This window comes from Cryptomeria japonica, chromosome 11 (assembly GCF_030272615.1).
Source record: "Cryptomeria japonica chromosome 11, Sugi_1.0, whole genome shotgun sequence".
Lineage (NCBI taxonomy): Eukaryota > Viridiplantae > Streptophyta > Pinopsida > Cupressales > Cupressaceae > Cryptomeria > Cryptomeria japonica.
The window spans coordinates 594,688,849-594,712,491 of NC_081415.1; the positions used below are offsets into that span (position 1 = coordinate 594,688,849).

Here is a 23,643-nt window from a genome sequence, read left to right on the forward strand (position 1 = left end):
AAGGAGCGACGGGGAAAAGAATGAACCCCTCACTCAAAAATAATTTATTGACTTAGGAAAACATCACAAACACCTACTACAACCCCTGCAAGCACTTGTGAGGAGTTTTAGAGTAGAAGGTTGGATTTACCCTGGTGAATCTCAACCATGCTTGAGCAATGAAGGAGCACATTTGGATTGGGAGCATTCCTAGGGAGCCTAGGTGTCCAAATTTTTTCGGACAATATGAACAAAGCATGAAGCCCACTAGGACAACATTTGACTTCCCGTAAACAAGGTGTAATCTCTCTTTGAGTAACCTCCCCATCATCAACCTTGTCATTTCAATAACCCACCTAAAAATTGTCATCCTTGCTTCTTTTTTGAGTTGTCAAACTTCTCTTCATGTAACACTTATTAAAGTTATGCTTAATTATCTAGATCTATTGATTCTTTCATTATTTTTTTAAGTCAAACTTTCATCCATCCTCCCACCTTATTTCTCTTTCCTTGATTCCTTCTAAATATTTTCACCTAATAACTTGCTAAATATTTCCCATCAAAGATTGATAATTAGATTTTCCTTTGAAATGGTACTAGGTATGAACCAAGTATAACCTTTGATATCTAAAATTTGAAGAGTAATGTTAATTACTTAAGGTTATACATTTGGATTTCCCTCTTCTAAAATGAATTTTTAGTTACCCCAATGTCCAGTAGCTCAAATGGTCACCTAAAAATAATCCAAGGCACTATAAAGGTACTAATAACTAATAGTGGTAACTTTTGTATTTCCTAATGAGGATTAAGAAAAATTTTGGTACATGTGTGAGTTAAGGAATTAGAATGGTGGCTTGCTAGAAGTGGTTAAATTGTTTTGTTTATTGGTTGAAAGGCCCAATGCCTAAAAAAATTAATTCTTAGAAACATTTAATCCAAGTCTCATAAATTCAATATTGAAAGATTCAAAGTCCATTTGAAATTTACTATAGTGGATCAAATCTTACTTCAAGTAAAGTCTCTTGATGTCTCGGTAGTTTTCACTATGGATTTCATGAATTCATTGACTATCTTGCATGTAGATGGTGATGTGATTGGCGAGAAAACTAACATATATTAATGGAAAGATCTTGATAGTTCTAATATGGTTTTTGATGTCAGGATTACATTTTTGAGACAACATGGTGCAACATGCAACATTTTTTATAATGGCATAATAGGTCCATAATTGGTCCTATCATACCATGACATGGCATAATAGGACAATAATAGGACCTTTATGCCATGACATGGCATAAATGATCGTATTGTGCCATTTCATGGCATAATAGAACCTAGTATGGCATGCCATGGAATAATAGGTCCATAGCTGTTCATGTCATACCATGACATGGCATAATAGGACATATCATGCCATCATGACATAATGTGTCCTATTATGCCATGATATAATAGGTCATGGCATAATAGGACTTATTATGCCATCATGAGATAATGTGTCCTATTATGCCATGACATAATAGGTCATGGCATAATAGGTCCATAGTTGGTCCTATCATACCATGACATGGCATAATAGGAACATAATTTGCCATCATGGCATAATGTGTCCTATTATGCCATGTCATAATAGGACCTACTATATTCCTATTATGCCATGACATGCCTTAATATGACATGATGACATAATATGTCCTATTATGCCATGACATGCCATAATAGGTCCATAATTGGTCCTATTATGGCATGTCATGGAATAATAGGAAAATAGTTATCAAATCTATAATAATTTGACTATGTCAATGGCTAATTCTTAATAAATATTCATGTTTTGAAGGTCTCATTAATAAATTAGAGATATTATACAAGAGGAGAGAATTAAATCCCTCTAATATTGGTGTATAAGCTACGAAGCCTCTGATTTACCAAATGGAATATCTAAGTAGGGTCATCATGAATGAGGACCCTTGAGGTTTACATTTAGAGCTATGGATGACCTTGACCTTGGTAGCCCACCACTTCCATGTGTAAGAATATATGTGTTAATGTTGAGTTCACACCATTAGGGTGAATGAAGCTACAATGTTAGGACTTTTAATATAGAGGAAGAGCACTTGGTCAAACAAGTTGATAATCATTATAAAGTGAAAGAAAAAAAGGAAAAATAACTATTGAGACTGAGACAGAAACTTTATGATTACTCATACACTAGTGTCTCTTTCATAATCTTTAATAGACATGATTACGCATACATTAGTTAAAATTATCTATGCTTAATAGCATATAGTTCATTTTCTTTATTGGACACATTTGAGAGGTCAAACTTTGACTTTATTATGCCATATCATGGTATAATAGGACATATTATGCCATGATGACATGATATGTCCTATTATGTCATGACATGCCATAATAGGTCCATAATTGGTCCTATTATGCCATGACACATGCCATTATATTTCATTTTGGTTTTGGTTTTGATACATCCATTTAGTTTTGGTTTGGTTTCGATTTAGTTTTGGTTTTGATTTCCATTTAGTTTCATATTTGTTTCAATTTGGTTTTGGTTTTGATTTTCGTTTACTTTTGGTTTTGTTTTGATTTGGTTTTGGTTTTGATGTTTGTGAGATATCTTGTATCTTGTAAGTTTGATATTTTGTTTTGTTAACTATCTAGGTTTGGTTTTGATTTGTAAATTTGTTGATTTTGGTTTAGGGTTTAGGGTTAATTGTTGAAGAATATTTTAGATCAAAATTAAAAATTTACAAATGTAAAAACAAATTTACTTATAGGTTACTTTAAAAAACAACTTAAATAATACTCAAAAAATAGGAAAAATATACAAGAAAATTAAAAAATGTGAAAATGGATGATCGAATGTGTACCTGGGATAGTGGTGGAGGCTTGAAATGGAGTCCACAACACAGGGGCCCATTTTTGATCTCCTTTTCTCACTTCAGTTGCAGGTAAAAATGACAAAATGCGCTCGAAAAAAATGGGTAAAATCAGATTAAGAAATGGGGGCCCATTTTTTAAAAACGAGCCTCATTTCATTTTCAAGTGGGGACCTGTTTGAGAAGAAAATGGGGGCCTGGTTAGTTTTGCCTCGGGCCCCCATTTCTAATAGCATATTTTCCAACGCGCGGACTTTCACCAATTTGTGACCCATTAGCTTCCACTTACCTGATTACAAAATCACTAGGGTGGATCTTGGTAAAAAAACACATGCAGTTGTCATGCATGATGCTTAACATACAGTGACTTCATTGGTGCAACGATATGATGAACTCCTAACAAAGACATACAAGCTAGAGGAACAAAATTTGCAACTCATCTCAGTTATTCAGAAGATCACCAAGTCTTCTGAAGAAGGAACTGAGGTAAAAGAACAATGTTGTGTCACACTTTTATAAAGGAACCAACCAACACAACTAAAACTATTTAAGTTTGACTGCATAAAAGTTGCATTTCTAAATTGAATTTTGAAATGATGTAAACTAATCAAATGTAGAAATATGAATGAAATTTATGTCTGTTTCTTTTAAAAGAAATTTAGGAAAAAAAATGATATTTTTTTAATAAATTCTAAGACGGATTTTTCATTGCTGAAAAATCTTGAAAATCAGGGGTTCTAGTCGGTGTCACCAAAAAAATGAAAACCCAGACTTATTTTTTTCTGATTTTTTTTTTTTCCAAATAGAGAACATATATATGCAATGTTAAAAAAAATAAAATTGATGTATATTTTTCTCATTATAATATTAGGAATTCCAACATAGCTAAATTTGACAGTTTTCATTCGGCGTCACCTTTTGACTACTAAATTTATCATTAACAAAAAAAAAACCCTTTTCAAGAAGATTCTAAATTTTTTAATTTTTTAAATATCATTTAATATTTGTTTTTAAATTTCTAATCAATCTCTTTTTTTAACTTTAAAAAGATACTCTCAATGTTTAATTAATAAAAAATATCAAAATTAATCAAAATACTAAAAAAAAATATATGTCTAGATTCATGACTTCAAGCTCTACAAAAATGTATTTTTCGATTTTTGTAAAAAAAAATTTTGCTTGAAGAAAAAATGAGCAAAAGTGAAAAGTTTCAGAAATACAGAGTTTTCACCATTTTTGTGCCACATCACATAGCACATAGGCTAGTTCGGCTGGATTGAGTCCGATCGGACTAGCCTTATTTCAAATTATAAAAAAAAAAAATTAATTTTTTTTAATGGACTCATTTGAACAAAGGGAGTCCGAATGGACTCCTGTCACCATTTCGGTGCCACATAGGTGCCATGTGGCACCATGCAACCTAGGGGTAGTCTGGCCGGACTCAGTTTGACCAGACTCAGTTCAATCGGACTACCCTCAGTTGGCCCAGAGTGTGACACAACTCCATGCTTATACCCACCAATCCTTTGACTTCTTTCAATACCAAAGAATCAGTTCGAGAAATTGAAAGAGCTTCTTAGAAGGTGCAAGCACTAGATTCTTGGGTCGATCAAATTATTGATTTATGTGTTCGAGTCTTGGAGGAGGTTTTCTAGGTGATGGTTAAGCTAGAGATGATCAAAGAGAAATTGAATCAAACTTCTGGAATGTTCAAACAGAATCTGGAAAAGGTTGAAAGTAGCTTGAAAGTTTGGCACAAGATGCCATAGGAAAAGTTGAATGTTCTACAGGAAAATGACATCCTTCCTACTAGAACCATGTATCTAGAATTTGAAGAACTTCTAGAAAATAAATCCCTTTTCCTGAAATCACTTATTGAAGAAATTGATGATACTTTGGGATTGCGCATGTAAGTGTTCCAAGATATTATTTCTCACTATGAGAGAATTTCTTGTAAAATTGTAAATCAACATGTTGAGTTGTAACCACAAGAAGATGTTCTTTTAGATTTGAGAAGGAAGATTCAACAGGAATGGCAGGATGAACAATTTTTAGTTGCATCAATCCAAACCTTGGTGAAGTACCAAATTTTTCTACAGGAAATCTAGGCTACTCTTGAGAAACATAATCCTACGATTTTTAGTTGTAGTGACACCATTGTCAAAATAGTGATTGTTGCTAAGAACACTCATGAGCCAAATCATGTTGAGCTATAAGGAATTATCCAAAAATTTGAAGGATACATAGCCAGACATGCTACCATATAAGTGTTTTCAACACTTAGTTTATATTTCAAAATTATAGTTTTTATTTTGACAAGTTTACTTGTAGAAACACTATTGTAATTGCAAGTTGATCACTTGCACTTTTGTAATTACAAGTAAGCCAATTACAAGTCAATTTAGAATAGGACTTGTAATCTTGAATAAGTCTTAGTTAGTAGTTGAAATAAGTAATGGTGGTTGAAAGAATTTCTCAAGTTAGTTGGGATCATCCCACCTTTTTCTCAAGGCATCTCTCCTATAAATATTTGAGGGGGTCTATTATATCTTTTATCTTTTTGGAAAAGCAAGAAAACTTTGTAGGATTTTCTGAGACTTTGAACTTTATAGTTATAAATTTTCCTTCTTTGAGTAATATAAAACAAGTGAGAAATTTCAGACTTTGTGTTGAAGCCTTTCTTTATCCCTTTGTGTTCTTACATATGTCATTTTGGGGTATGTCATTTTGGGGTATAACTTTGTGCTTACTTTGAATATTGTAGGAGGCTGCTAAAGAGAGCTTCACTTCATTTAATTGTAGACTTTGTGTTGATTCTCATATAGATTAGTTTTAGAGTGCAATCTATTTGCAATCTAGGTTGATAGGATAACAGATATTCAAGACTTTGAGCTTGATATTCAGGAAACTTCATTTCCTCTTTTTCATTTTATGGTACAAGTTATTATTGATTTTTTTTTTTAAATGCTATTATTTTCTATGAAAGGAAATAATATAGTTTTTCTTGAAAGAAGGAGGAAAGCTATTGTCCCATCCATATTAAATAAGTTAGATAGGGGGAGCCACACGTTGTAGCTGAAATCCACAATTTTGTACAGCTGTTGAGGTGTACAAAATTTTCAACCAATAGGCCAATGGGCTTTTGACCCATTGCAGAGTTGGAATATTGTGGATAGGGATCAATTACTTTTGAAATTATCTCAAATGTTGGATCAATAAGTGAAAAAATATTAACCTACATTTACACCAAAATAAATTATTTATTGATATATAATTATATTATACCATGTTCTCAAAAATTCAAAACTAAATAAAAATATACTTTCAAGTTACACTTGTTAATGTGACTAAATAATTTATCTTAATATTTCAAAATATCTTATTATAACATGAAAAGATAAGAAATAGATGGTCCATTACATTTACATAAAGTAAAATTGATTATGTTCATTGTCCAATCTTTTTCTATTTTCTATTATGAAGAGCCCACATTTTAGTGATAATTTCAAATTATAAATTAATTTGAAAATTAGTTAAATAATAAAAAATAATAATTTATTAAACATAAATAATAATTTATTAAACATTTTAATTAAGAAAAAGATGATTAATTAAAACTTGACATTATTGTGATTCCCACCAAGATTTAAACTTATCCTATATTTTGTACCCTCTCTACAACATTAAATAATTTGTATTGGAAGATGGAGGTCTCCCTTATGACCTCCACCAATAAGAAGTAGGCCTAAATATGACCCAAAAAATAATAATAAAAATTGAACATTGTCTAAAGATAGAGTGATTGATTAACCCCTCTCTCTAAAATAATGTCTCAGATCAAAAGTTACAATGCTTGTTATACTATTACTCAAAAATTAAACTATTCAAATTACTAAATTACTTTTTTACTATGAAAGAGATTTTTAAAATCCTCTTTCTTAAAGAGGAACATTTCACATAATTTATTTATTTATTTAACCCAGTGGGTATCCCCCAGCCCAGCGTCGCGTCCAGCATCCGGGTAGACGTCTTGCAACGTGAGGGGGCAAGGGCGATGAGGGAGCAAAAAAAAAACCGCCCAAACCAACCCACTACCGTGCAGGGCTAACACCATCCAGATAATCATCTTTGGATTCTCCATTAAAAATGTATTATTCACACACTGTACACTGTTTGATCATCTATGGTTCCAAAATCCAAGTAAACCCCTGCTATCACTAGAGGTTTTGAAACCAAGTGAACTAAAACATTGCATTTACTCATGCTTTATGATGTAACCAGCACACTTAGATGTAAGCATATAAACATAGATTTAGAAAACTAAAAACTAGAGAATTGGTATTAGCATCTAAAGAAGAGAAGAACAGCCGACTTTTAATCATGAATACCCTTCGTAATTACGAGTGATATACAATGAAAATAGTAAAAGACCCTCGAATATTAAAAATTCTATACTAAAAAAAATGATACCATCAAAATTTATAAATCAGAGAAAATAACCTGTCCATCAGCTATAGTCTAGACTGATTAACAGCGCTCTTTTATTTCTTAATTTCCATTCTACTATTAAATTTGTTGCCCTCCTTGCTTTTTCTTCATTCAATAATCTGCTTACATTGTGATTTGATTCGGGTAATATTTAAAGCTTTTCTCATGCACTGCAAGGCTTCTCCTCAGACAAGGCTGCTCCTGGGGCATAGTGAACGGAAAAATAATTGGGAATTTAAATTGAATTGAAATCTGATGAGCATTAGATCCAGGTCTAGAAGTCAGGTACAAATGTCCCAATGTATCCAAAACCCATGATGAAGAATGCTGCTGCTTGCAAAAATAGATAGATAAAGAAATGGTTCTTTCCAAAGGCAAAGTCATAACATGCACAGAAAAACAAATAAACGCCTGTGAAGAGCTCCAGGACATGCAATCTGCATAACAAAAAAAAAAAAATTATTATATTTGGCAATCTTATATATAACTTATAAAGATATTTCTAAATGAGATCAATGTTTATTTTCTTAATGAAATCAAATTTTAGATAGTGTAGATTTACTGTTATATTAAATTTGTAGGTGTTAATGAATTTTCAAATCAGAGTGTGGTAGTCTAATGTTCTTAATGTTCCCCTAATGTAATTTAAGGGAATTGAATATGAACATTGAGGTTCTGATCGGTTGAACAGAATGGTAAAGAACTATAATCTTTACAATAACTCAAGTTAAGTCCTAATCTTAAACCTAATGGAAAACTAAAAAAAATTAAATTGAACACTAAACCAAATTAAACTGTAACCCTAATCCTAACCCCATACCAAATTAAATCCTGACCATAAATCAAGTTGACTCCTAACCATAAATCCATTTGAACAGTATACATAAACCTAATTGAACAGTAAACCAAATTAAACCCTTATCCTATACCTCATTGTACCCCAATCTTAAAACTATAACAAACTAAACCCTAACCATAAACGAAATTTAACCCCAACCCTAACACAAAATTAAATTGGACCATAACCCTGTTATACAAAATCCAAATTGATCCCAAAGTTTTATTAAATTAGGATTAATATTTCAATCCTAGCCCTAAGCCTAATTCTATATCTAATCCCCAATCTAATACTAAATAAAATTGAATTCTTACCATAAATTTATTTGAACCCTAAGCCTAATACTAAACTAAAATCCAAATTAAATCATAACCCTAAACCAAATTGAACACTAAACTAAATTCAATCCTAACCCTTAAATAAATTATAAATCCTAACACTAAACAACAAATCAAATCCAAACTCTTAAGCTAATTATATACTTAATTGAACCCTAACCCTAAACCATTATAACCTAACCCTAAAACAAAATTGAACTTGAAACCTAAATCTATTTAAACAATAAACCAAATCAAACCTTAAACCCTAAACCTAACACTAAAAGAATCAAACCCAATCACTAAACCAAATCAAAGAGTAACATTAACACAATTTTTAACCCTAACTTGAAGCAAAATTAAACATTAAACTATATTGAACCTTAACCCTAACTAAACCAAATCATACCCTAACCCTAAATTAAATCATCTACTAAGTCTTACAAGAAACCTAATAAAAATTAACTTGAAACAAAATTAAACTAACCCAAATCAAACCCTAACCCTAAATTAAATCAAATATATATTATTTGATTTAATCCCAATCTTAAGTGTATTATTAAATTTGAAATTATACAACAATATATACTTTGAAATTAATTTATGTCATGTAAAAATGAATTTCTTTCATTCAAGTGATCTAGTTGTAGCAATATGTTGTTATATCAAAATCAGGAGGTGTTGGTGAACTTCCAAATCACCATTGTCACTTATGCTTATAATGATGGTTAATCTATGAGATCAATTCAAAAAAATGTGACCATTAACCAATAAATAACTGATTATTTTTTCAATGATAAAAGATAATCATAACAAACAGATTAATAATTTTTTATTTTAAAATTACAATTGATAATTCTTTTTTTAATAATATTATACAATTTTACATATATAAATTAAATAATATATTTTTTAAATATTCATCTAAAAATAAATATATATAAAAAAAGAAGGTACAAAACATGTAGGCTTCCCAATATTTGGATTTCCAAAATTATCTATATATTTCCATTGTTAGGGTTTCCTCTACACCAATTTTCTACCCTAACATAAATTTCCTCTAATATCAATTTTTTAATGTGAGGATTTTCAATCTTAATTTTGAGAAAACAAAATGAAAATTATTACCTTTCACCGATTTTGGACCTCCTTTTCTTCATTTGTTTAACAGTCTTAGCTTTCAAGGCATCTCCTAATTTCTCAGTCACGACCCACTCGTTGACACGCCCTACCTCTAGCAATCCAATGATGGTCGCCTTTGTTCGGTGAAGAGACATCACATTCTCAAACAAGATCCAAAATACAAGCAAATGAAGAGATCTGTGATGTAACTTTCATTAGTTTAACTTGTTTTTGTGTCTTGTTAAGAAAACGTGTGGTCATGCAAATAAAATGGATAATTCTATACTTACCTAGGAGTGCTCATTGCATTGAGTAATGTGATTGTTGTAGGAATATAGACAGCTCCCCACTTTGGCAATTGGACTTCAGGAACCAGCACAGTTGCAGGTATCACCACACAGTAGAAGACAAAGGTGACAATGTGGGCTACTATTTTTCGAACAAAAAAGAAGCCATATATCACATGGAATTTCTTCCATGCAGACACTTTCTGCAAGTTCAAAGGTTTTAGTTAAGTCAGTTACCCTACAAAAAACTTCAAGCCAATGTCTTCCAATTCTCAAACATTTGTTACAATAACAAGTTAAATTGACAATCACCTTGTTTGCAATGATCTCCTTCAACATCTTTCTGAACAGATTTGCTGGGCCACATGACCATCTGTGCTGCTGATAACGGTAGGCTTTGAATGTGCTTGGAAGCTCGTTCTTCACCTGCAATATTCATGTCAAATGAGTCAGTTTTGATTAAGCTAGAATTACACGACCGCTCAGAAGTATGCAGACAAATCTTACGCTATACAAATCAGGCAAAGGTGGACTCTGGAAAATTCATAGCCTTACACCCACCTAGACAATTGTCGTTTCATCAAATTCTATACTTCATCATTAAAAAGCAAAGGAAAAAAAAAAGTGAAATGTAAAACTATTATGAACTGTTTGTAATGTGTAATGTTTAAGTGAAGTATGCTTTAAACGATGTAATTCAAACAGTGTATATAAGTAATTTTTCAAAATTTACCAAATTTTTCGTTATCAATCTTAGGTGGGTGTTATCATAGGATTTTCAGCTTAAAAATGATCTCTCACCCCAAGGTTTCCAATGAATACAAATTTCCAGCCTCTAAGACTTGCACGAACAGCAAGATCCATATCTTCTACTGTAGTCCTGTCTTTCCATCCTCCCGCCTCATTCAGGGCTTTTATACGCCATATTCCAGCTGTTCCTGTACATATTAGTTTATTTGTCAGTATAAGAATATTTTGGATGCATAAACTCTGTACAACTTAATGGATGACAGAATATAATACCATTGAAGCCGAAGAATGCATGGGTTGCTGAACCCACTTCTTGCTCTACAGTAAAGTGATAATCCAATGACATCTCTTGCATTCTTGTCATCAGACACTCGTCTGCATTGACTGCAAATGAACGAAAAGTTGTCAAACATCTATGAAATTCTAGTACTTAGTACAAATAAGAATATTTTACTAGGGAGAATTGCATATATTAATAAATATGTTCTATATATGTTGTCCTGGATGAATCATGGATAAAGGAAAGTTCTTGAGGCTTATAATGCATTGCACCCTGTACACCTACTGTACTTAATATTATAAGGTGGGGTAATGATATAGGAGAGCATTTGAAAACCCTAACTATGGAACACTTCGTACCTGGCCCTCCTCTACACTCAAACAATGAGGAGGGTAAGCTGGAGGCAACCAGTTTTAAAATAAGAGAGGCCCAAGAAATCATGAGATGATAAACTGTCATATAGGGGAAGTTTGAGTGGGATTTGACATCAGATGGATCTTTCATGGGCCTGTGCATCATGTCGTAGTGGGGCCATGGAATGATGTTTTTGATGTTTAGCCAGGAAATTATGCCTAGATCTGAGTTGGATATCAATATCTCCACTTGCTACCAAGGCGACCAAAACACGTCTCAAATATAGATTGAAACCATGATGTCATAATTTGGACAATGATATATTATATAATATATATCATATAATATAATAACAATAAAGCATCGATGTGATTGATCCTTTAAGCAAAAGCCAAAGAATAATAGTTTTCAGGACGTGCAAATAATCTCATGACCCAAAAGCATATATATGATTGATGCTTTAAGCAGAAGCCAGATGTTAGTAATCGAAATATTAGTGATCTTTCAGGACATAAGTGAGACAATCTCATTGATATATCATAAAAAGCTAAATACTGAATCATAAAATTTAAGATCAATATGTATGAAAATGGCCCTACCGAATTTCCAGCGTGCTTGAACCAAGCCTATGTCAGGATTATGCATTAGAAATGGAACTGCCTTCCATAGAAAGTCTGGTTCGGGCTGAAAATCTGCATCAAATATTACAACGTAATCACATTCCCTTACATAGTTATGCTTCATCCCTTCTTTCAGGGCACCAGCTTTGTAGCCTTTTCGATTGTCTCTGATCTCATACTTAATATTTATCCCTTTGCCAGCCCATTTTTGGCATTCCATTTCCACCAGATCCTGAAACAATTCAACCAAACCCAAATTAAACCAACCAGCATTGTTCAATATACTCAACCAACCATAACCCATTTATATACAAATCTTAAGAATGATGTACTCCAAACATAGCCCAATTTAAGATGGACTTTTTTATCTCAAAAAAGCTAGCAAATTCAGTATAAATAAGTTATCATATATTTGAGATTCAAGAACCTTAATTGTTGGATCAGTGGAGTCATCAAGGACTTGAACAATAATCCTATCTGAAGGCCAAGACAAACCACAAGCTGCACCTATTGAGAGCTGAAAAACCTGCATCCATCACAAGTTAGGATCATTAACATGACAAAATTGCAGTCTATAGTATAATTAACATACAAAATGAACTATAGAAAACTATGTAAATACTGAACATTCATGAATTTTATTGAATTAATGTGAACTATGTCCCAATTATGATCATAAAAATCTGCAGCTAAGCTTAATGTATTACCTCTCTTTCATTGTACATTGGGATCTGCACCAAGACCATAGGATAGACAGTGTTACCACTTTCCACGTCGTCCTTAATGGGTTCCCACTTGTATTTCTTCTCTGGCCTTTTTCCACACAGTTTAAGCAGCACTATCACAATTGCCATGTAAACTCTTTCAATAAACAACATCACAGACATGAGGAGACAGATGATAACAGCCAAATTTAGCAATGGGGCAATTAAGGGAGCCCTTATTTGCTGCCAAACCAATGCAATCTGTTGGGCCATGTCATTTCCCACTCCTGTAAATGCCTCCTCAGAAAACACATTACCACTTGTAGAGAAACGATCCATATCTGCTCTCAGTCAGATCTCTATGCTTGGCAGCAATGGGAGGCGATTTCTTAGGGCCTCCTAACTTCTAGTTAAATACCAGTGACAATGTCTAGATTTTCCTTGGATCGCATCTAAGCCTCCTCTACAAGGTAAAAATATGGTATCTTGTACCATCAAAACTATCACTGCCTAAACTGTTTACACCTGAATTAAGCAATGTTGAAGAAGTCTGACAGATTGTGACCCCCCAAATATGCACCCAGTTAATTTTGTAGGAAAATTAACTATATTGTCATGCCACCTATATTCGGGCATTGACGAACAAGAAGGGTAGAAAGAGGTGAGATTATTGGACTTTTAGTCTTCTCAGGATTGGGATGCATGGTGATTCCTTCAGAGATTCTCTGCAATCTCCTAATCACCCAAATTAAAGGTTAAGGAAAGTAGAATGTATACGGTCCACCAACCTCTAGGTTGAGGTCTTTTAGGCACTTGATCCACTTGAAGAAATCAATGGATATCAATGGGCATCAATTGTAATGGACTCTCCAACTTCAACAGCTAACTTGTGTTTGATCCTTCAACTTCAACCAGCAAAAAGTAAAATAAGTTAAAAGAAAAGAAAACCCTAGGCTGGATTCATTCTTGAATTAAACTACATCCACCTTGAAGATTGCTGGTTATGTTGTCACCTGTTTGGATTGAATCTGTCCACCTGATTCTCTGATGAACCTATTTCAACCACCATTGAATGCAAAGGGGAACCTTATCAAACCTGAGGATCTGTGTCTTTTTGAATGAAAAGTTAGATTCATATGAAGATAGACAGATGGTTTAAGTGATCTTCCTTAGATGGGGAGTTACTCTTATGAACGTTTCCTCATGCCTACATAAATGAAAATTATTTTTGGTATTGGAAATGTGTGAAGTGACAGGTGGCATATTTTTTAGACCCTGTTATGATTTGGTTGTTGAGTACTATGGAATAAATCATTTACTATGCTTTTCATTTTGTGAGCTCATAGCCAATTGCAAAGAGAGCTCTACGAGAAGATGAACCATACAGCCCTATATTTGGTCCTACATAGCTAGAGTGAATGTGAACCGTTGATGTTGCAGAGCAATTGTTTAATGATTTGTGCTTTAGGGAGACTTTACAGCTAAATTTTAAATTTTAGATGTAATATTTAAAGTCCCACTAAATTTAGCTGTAGAAATCAAACGTGCACCGACATTTTCCCTTCCTACCTAAAACACCAAGACAAAATCAATTATTGATATCAGGTTAAAATATATTTTCTTTGGTATAACGGAAACGTATTTTCTTCTAATCAAAAAGCATTGATGTGAAGTATCAATACATAATTAGAGAATCGATGGAGTCTTATCGGAGTTTGATATTTTTAATTTAATGTATATTAAGAGTTTTTTAATTTAACTTTCTTCTTGAGAAATAAATATTTTAATATTGTTATTATTTTTAGACTTTCAATGTTTAAATCCCGCTTCTTGTGAAATTTTATCAATTCTAGGTCGGTTTATGATGAAAATTAAAAGTTAGGGTTTCCATTCTCTAGCAATTTAATGAGACCTCTTATGACATAAAGTACAGGTTTTATATAGAGTCTACAATCAACAAATTCATCATTTATCAAGTCTTTATCAACCGTTTTCATCAATCATGGAAGCTTAGGAGATATTGAAGAATAATAAGGAGATCACTGTTGATTGACTTGTACCTCTCCCCTAGGGTTTGGTATGGTTTCATATTATTTTTATATCTCTACGTGAGTCTTCATATCTACATACCATTCATTTTTCAGATTTGCGTTATTGCTTTAGAACCATATTGCATTTGTGACTTGAAGAATTACATTTTGTCCATTTAGAGTTTTTACTCCAAACATAGGGTAGAACTCTAGTTTTACATTCTAGCTCATTAGGATCATACAAGCACATGAAATTGGAAGGCACACACTTTTCAATACTTTATTGGCTATTTGTGGAGGTGGAAATCACCAAAACAAAAGGTTTGACTAATGCAGAACCCTATATATCCACCCATACACCATTTTTTAGATTGTAGGTGTATGTATAGGTTTCCACTAGAGCTGCAAACTTTCAAGAGGTCATAATTAGTAGCATAGATCCAGATCCAAAACGAGGACCCAAACCTCTCGGACCAAAGCGCCCAATGCCCTAATCCTCTGTATTTGGTGATAGGTCTTGGCAGTTCAATCTCTGAGGACTTCAATTTGTAGATTTTAATTCCCATCTCAATACAATGACAGAGACCAGAGCGGCCAACGCCCTAGTCCAGCCCAGGCTCAGTTTTTAGTATCAGGTGCATATCAGAATTTTATTCTTAGATTTCCAATTTGTGTCTTATCTTTATTTTTGTATTGCATGTTATTATAGTTAAGTTAGTAGTTTTCATATATTTCATTATCTTAAATTGTTATTACTTTAAATTTATCTCATTTCCCTCATATTAACAAAGGAATAGAAACCCTAAAAGTATTCCTTGAATCTCTTTCACAAGAGGAAGTCAAAGTGAATCACTCCCTTAGTCTCTTTCATATTCCAATGTGTGAATAAGAGTGGGATTTGGTCTTAGTTTACCTGATCCAATTTTCACACAACACATTTTGGTGAACCTGACATGCTTACATTTTAGTTCATTTTGTTGAACCTAACCTTCTTACATTTGTAATTTTTTTTATTAGATCTAGTAATTGCATGTTTAATTTAAATTCAAAACATAAAAATATAAAAAAGAGTTGTTATATGCATTGTGTGTTTTTAAGTTTTATATGCACTTTTGTTTCAAAAATGGCAAATCTTTATTTGCCATATTTTTATTCATATGATGATTATAAGTTTAGTAAGGAAGAACTTGATGAGGCTATTTGTGAGTTTCTTTATGTCATGGACCCTATTTTTTTATAACTATTTAATTAGAAAAATAATGTTTATTTTTCGCAAATGAAATTGAAATGAAATGAAAATGGAATTGTTAATGAAATAAGATAGGAGATCTAATGCACTGAAATGCTTTATATACAATTGAATAATCAATAATAATTTTTATTGTAAAATTGTGATCGCCATTGCTAATGAGCAATTGAGTGCAAGTGAATGCAGGAATGGGTGAACGCATATGAACGCGAGAACAGGGTTTAGGTAGAGTTGTCTTAGCTCATGGACTTTGCTAGAATAGATGGAATATCTCACACACCACTTTAGCATATACATATACATGTCCATTTGTTGCATGATTTGAGTGGTGATTGAATAAAATCCAAGTTGCATGAGTGATTGTGAAATATTATGTCTTATTTTAAAGTAAGATTGTTTTGTTAATGAGTTAGATATGAATATTGATCATAGGTTTATATGTTCTTTATCTGCAGATATGTATAAATGTATGAAAGATTGTACTTATGAGTTTACTTTTGTAATTTGATAATAGTATAACATATATATGTATATGAGATATTGATTCAATCATATACATATATATCTATATAGTTATTATATATGTATATCCAATTATCGTGAGATTTAATTACTTCTTGAATCCTATATATATTTATACATATACACTTATAAATATATAAACTTAATTATTTGTCAATATATATATATATATATATATATATATATAATTTTGATTAAGCATTTTTAGTCATATATATATATATATGGAAAGGTGGCAGGTCTTAGACGTGGACTTAATTAAGTGACTGACCTAGCATGCTAATAGGAAGCCATTGATAAAGAGGTGAACTAGCACCACGACTAACTATAATTGGTTGCTAAGAAAATGGCATACTAGGGGTTTAGGCAGGTCGATATTAATCGACTTATGCTCGTGTAAAAAACACTTAAGTGTTTGTAAACAAACAAAACTTTGCAAGTAGGAGAGGAGGTCGAAAGCCTCCCATGTCATCTACCAAACAACACAGACTGCGAGGTAAGTGGATCTGCATTAACATCTAGCACATGTTGTTAAGACAACCTTAGTTGAGTCAGAGAAGATAGGTAGACGTGGAGTAGACGTGAGCAGTTCTGTTAGTTTTTTAAAACAATAGATGCAAGCTTAGTCGACATGTATGCAATTCATAAGAGTTCTAAATCATTTAGAACTAAAAGAGCTTAAAGACTAACAATGACATCATAGAGATGGCTAAGTTAAAGCCAATAGATTAGCAGCCAATGTAGGATGAGAATAGGATAAATAGTAGTGAAGGCTCAATAGACAAAAGGACAAGAACGAGAAGAGAAGAAAGAATAGAGAGGAAATAATAGAGAAAGAATAGAGATGAAAGAATAGAGAGGATATAGAGAATAGTATTGATAGAATAAGCGACTGATAGAGAAGGGAGAGACATGGATGCAACAAAGGAATAGAGAATGGAAGGTAGAAGAGAATAGGAATTTGATATTTAGGAGAATGACGACCAAGCGTAGAGGATTGGTTATGATCATCTCTGATTTATCGTTGAATTTAAGAGTTAGGCTCTTAAAGAAGCATTTATTTGTTTTATTAGTAGACAATAGAAGGGAGAGGAGACGGTATTGTGAAAAAGAGAGAAATCTTGCAGAATATAGAAAAGATAAGATCTAAGAATGGAGAATGGAAAAATAGAGTATTAAGTAGAGTAGAGAGAGCTCATGAGATAGAAGGGCGCAGAGGAGAAAAGCATTGGAATCAAGATGAATTGCAGATAGTTTAAAGTTATTAGTGATCATAACAGAGTTGGATCACATTTTAGAGGTAGGCTCTAATCTAGCATTTCTTGTTGTAGAGATCTAAAAGATAAAGAAATTTTAATTTTTAGATTTATAAAATATTCTAATGAAAAAATTAGAATCATGATATGAACCATTTTTTATTGCTTTAAATTACGTTCATGTAAATATAGATGCAATAATGAAATATTTTCTTAAAGTTTGTTGATAAACTTACTGAAACTCTTAGAAATTAGATCACTAACCTCTAGAAACAGAATAAAAGGATAGAGAGAGAGAAACTTTGAATTTGAACCACAAAGAAGATGAAATGCTAGGATAATGAATTATTAAATATTGAAGCTTATTTTGAATGCGTGAAGAAAAGACTTACACTTCCGAATTTGATCCTTGCATGAAAAGTAAAGATGATTATTAGGTGTCTCATTTGAAAATCCATATAGATATGTGCTTTATGAATTTTCATCATGTTAGACTGTTATTGTGGAAAATTAGTAAAATTAGTTAGTTGAGTTCTTAAATCATGAAAGTCACATATTAGTATTAAACTAAATATGTTATTCGAGAAAAGAGGTAGACAAACCAAAACACATGGAAAGATAGAGAACTTAGACGATATAAACATGGAAATTCTAAACCATAAGAAATGGAATGCAAGTTAATGATTACACTATTTAAATGTTTTAATAGTTGAATAAAAGAATGTGTACTCATTTTTATTCAATTTTTATGTAAAGATACATACGTATGTTTTACCTTCTCAATATTTAATTGTTGTCTTTAAATTGCTTGAAAGATAGAAGCGAAAGATTGTTTTCTTTCAGATGTATATTTGTTTATCCATGAAAGATTTCTTCCTGTCAAATAGGATTGGTTGTAACAAAATATTGATTCTTTCTATTTCTATTCAACGAAAGATTGTCTTCTTTACATTGTATTTTATCTTGCGAGAAATAGGAAGCTAGAATTGAAAAATGAAAGATTGTCTTTTGTATATATTTATTCTAGATTCATGTGAACAAAGATAGATAGGCTTGTGTTTGTGGAAAGTTACCTTCCAGAACGGGTACCGAATGTGGATTATAGAGAGAGAGTTTGCTTTTTCCAAACTATATTATTTGCTATGGATGGCATTATACTTAGCCAAGTAACCAATTGAATAACCATTGAAATAGGTAGCACTAATACATTTGGTCTAAATTTCCAATGGAGGTTTCTGATGGAGAAGGTATATTGTGACCAAATTTGATTTTTTTTTGAAAAAATACCCTAATTCGTTGGAATTCCGACGGTAATTTGACATTTGGTTTCGACAAAGAAGGCATTAGCAATGAAATTTGTTTTTTTTTTCAAAAAAGTGCTCGCATTCGCCGGAATTCCGATGACAATGGGCATTACTTAAAAAAAAAAGAGGGCAAGCAATTTGTGCATTGCAATCCCGAGCAGGCGTTTGTGTCGACTTCAACCCCCAACAAGATCAAACCCACATCGAAGGCATTTGTGCATTGCAATCCTGCACAGGAGGTAGATTCTTCACCTTAATTTTATGTTGCAAAAAATTACACCATTCAAGAGATTCCTTTCAAGAGATTCTACAACTTTTGCTTTTATAAATGCTAGCTATGCCTGCATTCTTGTGGGATATTGACCGATTGTGGAAGCAACTCTTGGAGTATGAGAGATTACTTTTTTATGCAAAATATGTTAGGAAATGAGACATGTGGTGGTTAATTGCCCAAGTTTTAGATGCAAATTGGTCAATCTCGTATTCATATTGATTATCCAATCTCAGGCCGGATGGCTTCTAGTCAAAGGTGTGGTTCCTGGAATGCGTAATCCCTATAGGAATCCACTCCTCATAGAACCATAGAACTGTGATTGAGGAGTGAGCATTCAAGTTTTTTAGAGAAATCCCTTCCTCCCGTATACATGTTGATTGATCATTATTGTATGAGCTAATATATAGAGCGGTGTTTGCCTTTGGCTGCTGAATCGATGGAGATCAAAAAAATGCACAAGAAAACAATGGGAATGAATATTATTCAATTGCAACCTTCATTTAGTGTTGTTCGGGCAAGCCTTTCTTTCTCTTGCTAGCCAACCTAACATGCCCGACCTGGAAGCCCTAGGGAGATACAATTGTGTTCAGTTCAGCACAATCCCAACCTAGAAGGGGTGGACTAAAAATTTCCAACCACACAACTTATCACTTTGTAATTAACATACAACATAAAGATAGTCTATATGACCCCCAAGCTATTTTCTTACTGTCTCAAAATACCTTAGTTTAGGGTATTGGCAGTTTTTACTAGATCTTCTCTAGTTTAGGGTATTGGCAACTATCTCTCCTTTTGCATAGTTTTAGGAGGCATACAAAGTCATTGCCTTCTTTGGCTTCCTTGCGGCCTCAACCTCAAAAATCATCTTTTGCAAACTTACTTTCTTTAATACACTCTTATTTATCCTTTCAAAGTTGAATTGTAGTCACTTAGGAACATCTAGATTCTCATCACTTTGGATGGATGGGTTCATGGTAGTTACAACCTACTCTGGCCTTTGTTCTTCGTCTTGTTGCTTGTGCACCTAAGTTTAAAATTTTGGAGAAGTCATCTTGGGGGTGGGGGCCTAGATAGATCCTCTTTTTCTTGTTCTCCATGCTTCTTTGACTCCATATTCTAAGTTCCTTCTAACTTATATTTCATTTTCATGAGTCAACTTATGGTTCTTAATTCATTTATAGGCTAGTATCTTGTGTGTTGATTGTACCTCTTAGTTTGATAAGGTTTTGGGTGGATTTTAATCTCTAATTTTGAGGAAAAAGTCTCCCTATAAATGCAATTTCAAAATTCATTTTGAGGGTCTAAGAATTGATTATTTAAGGTCCAAGTTTAGTAACACTACTTTGTTTGTTTTCTTTCAAAAGACATTTAGCAATAGGCTATAGATTGAATACTTGTGCTTTGCTGGTATATTTTGAAGAATTAATGGAAATGAAGTTCATAGTTTGCAACGGTATTGGTAGTCTTTTTTGATTGCTTGGTATTCTCCTATTTCTTTCATTTTCCTTGGTCCTGAATTAATAATTTACATTTATGAAACATCTTCTTTGTTATAATCAATTTGTGCATCTTTCGTGGTGATTGAGGTTAATAAGGAACATGTGAATGAATAGTAGTAGTTGTTCTAGAGCTTTCCTTGGTCTCATTTTCATGTTAGAATTGGCAATTTTGGCATGATAAATTATTTACATAGAAGGTTATTTCTAGATTTTTTTGATAATGTGGGTTTAGGTAATACTGATGATACATTTTCTCGTAGCCTTCTTCTATCTTTTGGAATTTATTTTAACCTTTTAGCTAAGGCATATTGAGAAATTGACATTTCAACTTGATTAGTGACATTTTCCCCTTGAACAACTTGATTAGGAAATGATAAATTCTAAAGGTAAGCTAACTTAACTCAAGGGACTAAGATGGTATCCTACCATGAAAGATGATAGTTCTAATCAAAAGACTACCTAGTGATATGAAAGTTGATGCAAGATAGTAAGGACAACAAGGAAATTTATTTTGAACTTTGACAAGATTGAATCTTTGGGTGGAAGTTTGAATGGATTGATAGCAAAAAGGCATGGTGATGCAGAGAATCTAATAAACTCAACCAACTAGGGAGATATTTCTCCCAACTCACCTATTCAATTAAGTGTAAACCCTTCACTTACTCACAAGACCCCTCACAAGGCCACAAGTTACTCAAAAGGATTCAATACCCCAAAACACACCCATACTCACCAATCCTCACCCAACCATTGAGTCACACTCAAATAGGGAAAATAAACATGTGTAAGTCACAATCCAACTCTCCAACATTCAATCACCACCGACACCCTCAACCCTTATTCACACAAATCCTCCTTCAACTGGGTCTTCTAATCCCCCTGGTACTCAACTCACAAAATGTATTAGATATCCAAAAACCAATGTACTTTCGAACACTCTTACAAGGACCACTCAACATATACCACCATGGGTCTTTACCCTCCCAACCACCCAAAGGTCAAAGGAAGATTCACTGCTGCAACACTCACTTTTTGTGACAGTCTCAAGCACTTAGGATAGCCACTCCTTTCATGGCCATTCTTCTTCACAACACTCTATAACATTAATTATGATGATAGTGTATCTCCTTAAACCTTCCACAAATACCAAACTCAATACCAAATTCCTTCCCAATCTCGCTAATGGACTAACTCAACTCACTATCAAATTGTGACAATCATTGCAAGGTTTAGGACAGCCATACACCCTCACAGATTGATGAGATTTTTTGGTCACCAAGCACTTGGATTATGTTTATAACTCCCTCAAAAATTCCCCAATCCCTTAACAAGACCATTCAAGGACCCTTGAGTCAATTACACCATCCAAAATCCATGCATACACTGTGCTCTCAGATAAAGACACAAAAATCAACACCTTCCACATATTTGCACGTTCCAAAATGCTCATGAGACCCTGCAATGATTAAGAAAACAAAATAAATGATTTTATGGGTCATCCCATGCCTTGAAATTGATTTATCAACATGGAAATGACCCCTAATGCATTTTAGTTTGCCTCGGGTTACCCTAGACTAGGTTTTTGACAATGTCTCCTTTGGTCTCATCATCATAAGAACATGACCCCCCTTGAGAAAGGAAAAATTTCATGCGGTTATTGAATTTTATTCTAATCTTTTGACCTCTAGTTGATCTCCCTATTGTAGACCTACTACATGTCTCACTTTCATTTTCTATTCCTGCATTTGCCTCACTCGAGGAAGACACATCTAACAAATACCTATTTGGTGGTACCTGCACTCCATCAAATGAGATAGTTGGTAATGAGAGAGATATTTTGCAAATGAGGGTAATGTTGATGAAGAAGTCAGCCCTAAAGTTGATGTTGAGATTAAAATCTGAATAAGTCCAATTGGGGCCTCAAGTGTTGATAAATGTATTATATTTGTTGTGCATGTCGAGGTTTGAAAAAATAAGGAAGTTTGTTTTCCAAGTAATTTCTTAAAAATAAATTGTTTCTATAGGGTGTATTGACTTATACCTATCGATCCATGACACTGTGCAGGGTCCTCGTCAAAGGGGTTTAGGTTCCTGCACATGTAATTCAATTATTTTATGCTAGATAAAAATTACATAGTACACAACATGAACAACATGAACTTTGTAGACAAAAAGACTATTAAATAAAAAAAAGATGTTGTCATCATAATCATTGTAATTTTTTTAATTCCTTACCTTTACTTTATGTAGACTATGCGGGATCCTCAACTAAAGGGTTGACGATGTTTGTAGTCAATGACCTATTCCTACCAAGGGTGACAACATCACACAAAGACTATACATGGAATCAACACCATCAATTGAGCATCATAGGCATTACATTTGTAAGTTGATAAACAATAAATACATATATATCATAAGCATCACATGATGTATGATCATATATGTAATTGTGCATCATAATTAGCATCACATATGTGTCACTAAACATGTAATCCATCACATAGGTATCATAAATCACCATCCATCACATAGGTAATAAACAATCCACATTCTATAAATAAACACAAAGTTCAAAAAATGTCACATGTATCATCATAAAAATGTAATCCATCACATATGTATTTTAAATCAACATCCATCACATAGCTAATAAACAATCCAAATTCCATAAATAAACACAGTTTAAAAAATGTCACCTAAATAGTCACTCTCCCTATCTCCATCTCCTCGAGGTGGCATAGTTCTACTATAAGGACTTGCTAGAGGTCATGGAACATGAATTAAAATCATTAAAAGGTGCATCATGAATTAATTATGTAATGGCATTAGAATTCAAAACATAATGAATTAATTATGTAACCATATAAGCCAAA

At 32.9% G+C, this 23,643-nt stretch overlaps 1 protein-coding gene across 1 annotated transcript; it reads right to left on the minus strand.

Moving 5' to 3' along the window:
- Positions 1-7,351: 7,351 nt before the first annotated feature.
- On the minus strand, positions 7,352-13,807 carry LOC131076334 (glucomannan 4-beta-mannosyltransferase 9). The gene is made up of 9 exons (XM_058013476.2): positions 12,637-13,807; positions 12,357-12,455; positions 11,909-12,161; positions 10,949-11,059; positions 10,727-10,863; positions 10,238-10,351; positions 9,929-10,128; positions 9,645-9,836; positions 7,352-7,798 (listed from the first exon to the last, which is right to left on the minus strand). The coding sequence occupies exons 1-9, from the start codon at positions 12,970-12,972 to the stop codon at positions 7,636-7,638; spliced, it is 1,605 nt and encodes a 534-aa protein (XP_057869459.1). The 5' UTR covers positions 12,973-13,807; the 3' UTR covers positions 7,352-7,635.
- Positions 13,808-23,643: the final 9,836 nt, after the last annotated feature.